This window comes from Pelodiscus sinensis, chromosome 15, assembly GCF_049634645.1.
Source record: "Pelodiscus sinensis isolate JC-2024 chromosome 15, ASM4963464v1, whole genome shotgun sequence".
Classification (NCBI taxonomy): Eukaryota; Metazoa; Chordata; order Testudines; family Trionychidae; genus Pelodiscus; species Pelodiscus sinensis.
Genome location: NC_134725.1, coordinates 26,824,152 through 26,833,280, shown reverse-complemented (window position 1 = coordinate 26,833,280; position 9,129 = coordinate 26,824,152). Strand labels below are relative to the sequence as shown.

The following is a 9,129-nucleotide window of genomic DNA, read 5'->3' as shown; positions in this document are numbered from 1 at the left end:
CCTTTATATGAGCAGTATGTTGATTATAGATTATACCTTCTATTTTACAAATTAAGAAATACTGAAAATTGGCCAGCAAAGTTTATTATCTCAGCATCTACTTAAAAAGAAAGCTTCAGTTATCACTGTACATGTGTAACCGTTCTCAGTGCTTGGAAGATGATCATGCGGGTCTGTAAACAACTCAGTCACTCCCCCTGCCCTGCTTTATTCTTTGGAAATTCATAACTTTGCAACTGTGGTTGCTCTGCTGCTCATACAGCAGTTGTTTGTCAGCTTTAAATTAACGTTCTCAGCTGGGTATCCTCTGCTTGTGTCTTGAATGACAAGCTTCCTTTCATTGATCCATTTATTCCAAGCCTGATTTTCACTTTTAACTACAGCCTGTGATATTGAACATTAGAACTCTGTGAGCTTTGTAATATCCAAACGGTGTTGGAGTTTGTTATTTTTATTGATTTCCTGGGAAAGTTCAGAGAATGAGATCTTATTATTTTGCTAAGTTTTTTTCCCATGTTGCCATGCATCTGAAACCTCACATACATTTTGCTCCAGTCTCCAAGAACATAGAAGACTTGAACTGTATGAGATGGCTAGGATCTCTGTGTCTCAGCTGGTTTTGGGTGGTTTTTTGGGGCTCCAGTGAGGTATGATTCACCTCTTGATTCTCATTTGCCAATGCATTTTTTGCCCCAATACCCAAAATTAAAGGCAGAAAGGTGTGTGAAAACCAAAAACCAAAATGGTCCTTAGCGTCTCATTACACATTCTCATGTAACCTCTCCATATAGTTTTTTAGCTCTTTGCACTCCCCAAGGTCCATATCCTGGCACACCCATTTAATATCATCCTCACTACTCATCAGAATGGAGTTGACAGTAGGACATCCATCGTCAGATGAGATGGTGGTAAATGTGGTGAATTTGACTCGTTTCCGCTTGGAGGTAGGAGAGGCAGTTGGTTCACTTTTCTGTTCTTTCCCTTCAGTGAATGTGGACTCTTGTGACCTGAGGACCTGATCATTAATATTCTTTTGGGCATTTGTGTTGAGAAGATACTTGCTTTCCTCAAAGTCTACCCCTCGGTCAATGGCAGTGATGCACTCATCTTGAGGGGAGGAGAAATTAATGTGATTCTCCAGAAGCTCTGCCCGGTTACTCAACCCAACCCAGTCATGAGAGTGGTTCATGCCTTCCTGCTCTTCAAAAGGGACCTGCTTGTGCCTGTACTTCAAAGCAAAAGTGACACAGTTGATAAGGAAGACAAGGATGGCCAGGCAGAAGACTCCCAACAAAGCATACATTCCTATCTCCAGATCACTGAGCCCTCGGGGCGTCTGCACAAGGTCATTTTCTTCCAAGTCCCCATTGCTTCGTGGCAAGTCTACCTGTGCAGGGAAACTGGTGAAGTCTATTGGAATGTTCTGCATATAGCTGTCATCATCCAGAAGGCTTTCTCTGTCCTCTTTTTTACTTAAAATTGACCTGTCCGTGGTAGTTCCTCTGCCTTCCATACGGCCCACTGAGGAGCTGCTGTAATACTGCCCGTCTGGCCTAACTCTGTCTTGAAAAGTGGTTTTCTGACGCCGGTCACTTGCATGGTTTTCCAGGTGGACACCAGTTCCACTTTGCTTGCTGTCACTGACATTAAGATTGGTGTCACTCTGTCCGAACTTGACTTTAATGTTCCCACTCCCAACAGCCAGGACACTCTTCCTTTTGGATTTCTGGCATGGTTCACTGATCACCATCTCTACCTTCACCAGTGGCCCCTGGCCTTCAGTCTCAGCAGTGAGCATGGGCCACTTGAATTTAGGGTCGTGATGAACGGAGATCACTTTTTCATCTAGAGAGGTAGCCATCAAGGAGAAATCTTTGACATCGTAAATATCCAGGGGCATGACAGATCCATCACTGAACTGGACCCAGCAGCTGATGGTCGCTTCCTGTAATATATGAAATACACACAGAGAGAATAATCAGAAAGGGAAACATACAGTCTCCCCGAGGGCTCCCTCTACCCCCAAACCATTTATAACTAGGACAGAAATAAGAGTGAGCAAGAAGAATATTAATTCCTCTCTAAGACATATAAAAATACTAGTTTTAAGCATCCCTTGGTAATACAATTTGTTTTCCCTGGAGGTGCTAAAAAGGAGCTATGCCCTTTGAGATCTGTGGAGTCTACTAAAGCACGATAATAAATTGCACGTCAAAAGGCATTACCAGCATTGACTTCATTTACTGCTGTTGTATATTTAAATGAAAAAATATTTATTTCATTATTTCTAAACTGCTTAAGATACAAAATAAAAGCACCTAATCTAGCAAATAAAGCAACAACGACTCCGGGTCTTCAAGCTTTGTTTTTTCCTTTCAGCATAAAAATGATTTTGCACAAACTGGGTCAGGAAGGGTTGTTGTTGTTGAAGTGAAATGCTCAAGGTAAATTTCATGTCTGCTAACAGTGAAAAGCAAGACAATACTGCCCCTTTGTTTTGAATTATGATGTCCTGATCTCACATCCGCTAAAGTCAACAGAAGTGTTGCTATCTAATTCAGCATGGGCAAGGTTGAGCCCGAAAGCTGCATCTTACACAGACAACAGATTTTCAAACATGTCTAGTGATTTGGGAAGTCTCCATTTTTTGGTTGTCTATTTGAAACACCGTTACTGGGGTTTCATCTTCAGAGGGCAGGTGCTTAGCCATTTCTGAAAATCAGGACATTTCAGATGTCTGAAGCTGGAAATCAAAAGTAGAGTCACTCAAACTTGTTAGTAACATCTAAAAAGGTTGGCTGGCACGCATCCATGTAAGATATTCAATTGGTATAAAGTCAGTATAGCTCCATTGGACCCATTTACATTTACTTATAATATTTGTATTTAAAGAATAGATGAATAAAATAACCAAACAAAAAACTAGGCTGTTTTTACATCCTAACTCAATACACATGTGGGCTGTGTCTACACTGGCACCTTTTTCCGGAAATGCTTAAAACGGAACAGTTTTCTGTTATAAGTATTTCCGGAAAAAGAGCGTCTACATTGGCAGGATGCTTTTCTGGAAAAGCCCTTTTCCCGGAAAAGCGTCCGTGGCCAATGTAGACGTGCTTTTCCGGAAAAAAAGCCCCAATCGTCATTTTTGCGATCAGGGCTTTTTTGCGGAAAAGACTACTGGGCTGTCTACACTGGCCCTTTTCCGGAACAGTTTTCCGGAAAAAGGACTTTTGCCCGAGCTGGAGCAGCATAGTTGTTCCGGAAAAGCAGCTGATTTCTTACAGTAAATCGTCACTGCTTTTCCGGAAATTCAAGGGGCCAGTGTAGACAGCTCGCAGCTTATTTTGGAAAAGCGGCTGCTTTTCCGGAATAAGTGGCCCAGTGTAGACACAGCCGTGGAGAGTAAACTTTTTCCTTTGTTTTTCAAAATTATGTTTACCAGTGGTTTTCCCGCATGGATCACTATACTGTGAAAGAATTCTCTTCTGGTTTAACTAAGGGTCTGATTCTGAAGTCCTTCTGAGTAAAACTCATATTCTGAGTAAAACTCCCAGCATACTCAATGGGAGGTTTGCCTGGGTTGAGGACCAGGCCCTAAGACTTTGCTGGCTCTGTCATAAATTTTGGCTTTGTGTTTATTAATCTTTGGATGTTTCCTGAAGGCCACATGGAATTTATTGCATCAACTCTTGTCCTCCCTCTGTGCTGCTTAAACCAGCATAATCATTTAATAATTTCACATTGCTCTCTGTGTGAGGAATGTGCTTTGAAATATAATGTGCTAAGTAATGGCTCCAATCAACACCAATTAAAACTCATAAAGCCCTGCCAGGGTGAGTATTTTCCTTTCTGGTTTGTTACATTTTCCTCAGGAGTCCATATGCGCCACTGCCCCCAGAAAAGGGATTCAAACACACTTGATTTCTTGGAACTGAAATACCACAGCAGTGCAGTATGCTGGGGCTAAATGCCAATACACCCCACATCTGAGCTGATTTCAAGATATTGTCTTTAGCTCCACATGTCAGCCATGGATTAGCTCGTTGGCTCTATTTCTAGTTGTGCAGCATCATCTTTTTAGCTCTTGGGAGACTATGGGAACCTGATTTTTATCATGCTATAAAAACATCAGTCCTATGTGACTTTCAGGGGAGCCGACAGCCTGGGCATGGTGTTTGTGTCGGGGGGTGGCTCCACGCCCTCGGAAGGGGCAGGCCCTGGACAGAAGAGGCTGGGCTGGGGCAGCCTACCCCCAGTGCGGCCCAGAGTTCAGTGTGCCCCTCCCCCACCAGCCTTCAGCGCTGCCCAGAATTTAGTGTGTCCCCCCAGCCCTCAGAGCTGCACAGAGCATATGGCGTGGTACTCTGGTGGTGATTTAAAGGAGCCAGAACTCCAGCTGCCACCTCAGTAGCAGCAGTGGAAGCCAGGAGACCAAGGTCCCTTTGAATTGTTGGGCCCCAGGGCAACTACCCGCTTTGCCCTGTGCTGTCAATGGGCCTGGTTACTTCTCATCCACCTGATCAAGGATAAGAGCCAGCAATGAATTAAGTCTCTCTCTCTCTCTAGAGCTGGCCAGCATTCAAATGTATTTAACCTTCTCACTTACTATTAAGCATAAACCGTGTTTAAACATAAAGACAATTCATCCTGGCTGCGTCTAGACTGGCTTGATTTTCCGCAAATGCTTTTAATGGAAATGTTTTCCGTTAAAAGCATTTGCGGAAAAGAGCATCTAGATTGTCACGGACGCTTTTCCGCAAAAGCATTTTTGCGCAAAAGCATCTGTGGCCAATCTAGATGCGCTTTTTCGCAAAAAAGCCCCGATTGCCATTTTTGCGATTGGGGCTTTTTTGCGCAAAACAAATCTGAGCTGTCTACACTGGCCCTTTTGCACAAAAGGATTTTTGCCCGAACAGGAGCAGCATAGTAGTTCCTCAAGAAGCACTGATTTCTTACATGAGATCGTCAGTGTTCTTGCGGAAAAGCTTGCCAGTCTAGACACAGCCCCTGTGTATAACTCATTGGTCTTCCATGGTGAAAACCCACAGATGACTTTGATATAAACAATAGATAATTTCAAATGCAGACAATATAAGGCAGGAAAAAGACCATTCTGTCACTGATTGCATGATCCAGTGTTTTCAGACTCAATGAGCTGTGTGAATGCAGACAGCACAGGGCTACTGAGTATATATGTGCATGAGTGGAACCTTGTGATTCAAGCACACAGGTCCCCCACACAGGGGTTTCACAGTAAGGTGTGACTGAGGAGCACACAGACTCAGCGTCGCATACGATGGAAATTTGGGTCTGGCATTCCTGGGGCCAGCAAGAGGCCAGAGCTCAGACAGGAGGAAATGCCTGATTTTGTTGCTCATAAGGGAACACGCAGACAAATGCCAGAACAAAGCTGAAGGACCTCGGTGGGAGCACAACCTGCCTGGAGGTCAAATGTGAGGTTTTTGAAGGAATCAGGATGGGTAGAAGGGATACGAGAAATGAAGTGGTCCCTGACAAAGGAGAGTAAAGGTGACTGAAAACAACCAGCCCTTGTTTCAGATCAACATGGATCAGTCTGCATGGGAGGTTCTCAGGGCCATTTGAAATACTAATGACAAAGAAATAAAAATGGAGGAGTCTGGCGTTATAGAAAGTCCACCCCCATTTGTTAGCTATTTGCAACACAAGAGACCCTGCTCTATTCTCATTTTCACCCATGTCAACTTGGTTTAATTCTGCCAACATTGACAGTTACTCCAGTATGTAGAAGTGAAACTAGACCACAGTTGTTTACTGTGAGGAAACAGAAAGCTCTTTCCCTTTTTATTTCCAGACTACAGAGCAGTGCACACATAGATAGCTACTATGGAAGGTGCTTGGGTGTGCATGTGTTAATTTTGATGGAATAAATGAAGCCCGAGATCCCAACAGTGGGTTGGGAAGGGGGTTATACAGTTTATTAAAGGTACACAATTGGTGGGGCTTTGCATTATTTATGGGCTGTGACCCACAGAGAGGGAGAGGGTTGTTTGTTGGCACTTGGTGGTGGGTTTTTTTTTCAGACATATTGCCTTTTTATGGGAACTTTGCTTTTCTGTTAAGGTGGCCATTAGCATTCAGTTGTAGGTGTCTATAAATTACAATGTTTTGATAGAATCATATTAATAAAAGGACACCTGATCCCATCAGTTTAGCTGGTGGGAAATGCTGACATGACAGGCTGGGGCACTGTACCTGCTTCGGTGACTGAAGAAGCTCTTGCGCTACTGCGGTAGCAAAGATGGCCTTATTGCTCCCTGGACTGAGCTGGAGGGAGAGTGACAACCCAGTTACCAGCTGAACTCCGAGGTCTGTAATTGTCACCTTCTCATCCATAACGGTCACGGTCTTCTCAGCCAAGATGGCATCCGAAAGAGGGGACAGTATCTGAAAAGGGATATTGCTATTAGTGCCGGTTGTTTTTGTGTAGCATTCGGCACAACAGCATCCCTAATGAGGCTTCTGGTGCTACTTTAAGTCAAAGAAATAATACATTATCTTACTAATTAGTGCACACATTTAATATTAAGGCTATTTTTACACATTAATAACAAATGATAGGTTAATACATGGTGTCCTAAATCGATATAAAGCCTAACATGTAAATAGGCTGCTTACAAACATATACAGTAATTCCTCATTTAACACTATAGATATGTTTCAGAAAATGATAGTGTTAAGTGAAAAATATTTCCCAGAAATGAAAAAACATTTTGTTTTGACATTTTCAGAATGCATCATTTTGAATTTCATTTCAAAATGATGTTTGCAATATTTCGTTCAACTTCATGCATTTTTGAGATTTGGTTCTGTGATACAAACAGTTTCAGTTGATTTTTTATCCAGATTTTTCAGTACATCCCCCATGCTGAAAAATCATTTTTTCATTCTGTTCTCTTTAAATTAACCCTTTGTAAGTTCATTGTACATGTAACCATAATATTAAGTACAATTTAATTAGTAATAATTTAAAAAGTATGTTGTTCCTAGTGTGGGAGAGAGGTGGAAAAACTTTGTCATAAGATTCTATCACAACACAATTTGTAGAGGATCTGTAGAATGAGTTTTATTCCAAATTCTTACCCTGGGGAATTAATGGATAAGAGTGCATGGAAGAAAACTCCTGTGACAATGGGAGGGAAACATACAAAGGAGGCTTGTTAGGATGAAAAGGGATCTGAATACACTGAATAGAAGTTACTGGACTGAGAGAGCACTAACCACAGGTTTGGATTTAGAAGAGGACTTAGTTTAAGCTTGTGTGGTGGGCTACACTTTCCAAATCTGCTCTTAAAACTTATTTTGCTATCAGTTTCTTTCCCTTTGAATTCCCTTTTCAGAGTCACTCAAGCTATTGATGTACACTTGGAATGAGCACTGCAAGTCCCAGCGCCTTGAAGCCTATAAAGACTTTTTATTGAGGCTCCTGGTCACAGAAGACTCAGAAACCCGCTTCCCCAGGACTGACAATCCGTGCAATCAACATATGCAGATGCAGATTTCTACTGGGCTGTCCTGAGAGACTGAGGTCATGAGCATATCTGGGGATGGGAAGAAGATTGTCTCCCTATTAGCCCTAGTGCCTTCTGATAGGAGTAAGTATAGGAGATTTATCATTTCAGTTGTGGGATCCGACTTCCTGATTCAGTGGATAGTTTACCAGATCAGCTGTTAGCATAGCTAGCTTCATGGTATTTTGGCTCTGCCACTGATTCTCTGTGATGTTGGGTAAGTCACTTAACCTCACTAAGCCTGTAAAATAGAATTAATGTTCCACATTCTCTGCTAGTGTTAATTTGCATAGATCCACTGAAGTAAATGGAACTACTGCAACAGAAATTTGGCCCAATCACACTTAACCTCATTCTTTCTAATGCACTTAGAGATGCTTGGCTGGAAAGCACGATCTGAGCACTTATTGCGATCTCCCTGTAATGTTTATATCCTGTAATACAAGTTGAATTTGCATGATTTCAATCCCAGGGTTTCATATTTCATATTTCCATTCTGACTCTTCAATCTGCCCTAGTTAATATCAGTTTAACCGCTTTGCTTTGCCACTTTAGGCTTGAGAACATTAAGTTATTTCACCAGCTGCCTCCCATGTGATATCTCCAGTTGTGGATTTGATATCAAAAAAGTATTAGTCAAATGGAGCAGAAATGGGGACTGATGTTACCTGAGCGGGGATAAAATTAGAGAAGCCTGTTATCCCCAGGCTTGAGGGCACAGGCTGATCAACAGCTGGGGAAAAAAAAGCAACAGTCGTGTTCCATCCGCCTCCCACACACTGTAAAGTATTGCACCCGGGAATGTAGTATGTAGGTTTTACATTTTTTGCTGAAATAAACGGTCTTTGCTTCTGTTGCAGAAGGGGCACTGTGTTCAATGGCAGCATTCCCGTGTGTTAAAATGTCAACTTTTATGGGTGGACATAGGGCTGGTGACAACTCTTGAGATGGAAACCCTTTTATTATCTGTAGGATAGACATAGCTGGGGCATTGTTCATGCAACCTTCTCTGCCCACATGCCTCAGCCATGACTCAAAAGTTCACCATTTCTGGGGGAGAGGGTTAATCAGCTTCAAGCTAATTATTCAGTCTCTGCCCTCTCCATTGAGGCTGCCAACAAGGGGACATATTGGTGGCTGCTATGGTGGTTTGTAGAATGTGGACACAGTGCATGCCAGTAGAATCACAGCATCACTAATTTTTGACATAGGACAAGTAGCCATTGGATGGTAAAAGTTTTCCGGCACTACCCACTCAGGCCAGATTCAAACCCAGGATCAAGTGGAACAGCAAAAAGCTTTGTATTCTTCCCAAACCTAAATCCCCATTTCCTATCTAGGGTTACGTCTAGACTATAGGCTTTTGTCGACAGGGCTTTGTCGACAGATTCTGTCAACAAAGCTTCTGTCGACACAGAGCATCTAGACTACATCCAGTTCTGTCAACAAAGCAAGCCGCTTTGTCGACATGAGAGTGTAGACGCAAAGGACAGTGTAGATGCAATAACGCCTTCTGTTGACAGAACTCTGTCGACAAAAGGCGTTATTCCTTGTAGAATGAGGTTTGCCAACGATGACA

The 9,129-nt window shown here is 42.5% G+C and overlaps 1 protein-coding gene across 3 annotated transcripts in view; it reads right to left on the bottom strand.

The window, feature by feature from the left end:
• Positions 1-285: 285 nt before the first annotated feature.
• TMEM132D (transmembrane protein 132D) overlaps positions 286-9,129 on the bottom strand; it is a 589,482-nt gene continuing 580,638 nt past the window's right edge. For all 3 annotated transcript variants that reach the window (XM_075898457.1, XM_075898458.1, XM_075898459.1), the window contains 2 exons: positions 6,235-6,426; positions 286-1,945 (listed from right to left, as the gene is read on the bottom strand). In XM_075898457.1, coding sequence (XP_075754572.1) covers positions 761-1,945; positions 6,235-6,426 — 1,377 coding nt within the window. In that variant the 3' untranslated portion in view covers positions 286-760. The remainder of the gene's footprint in view (positions 1,946-6,234; positions 6,427-9,129) is intronic.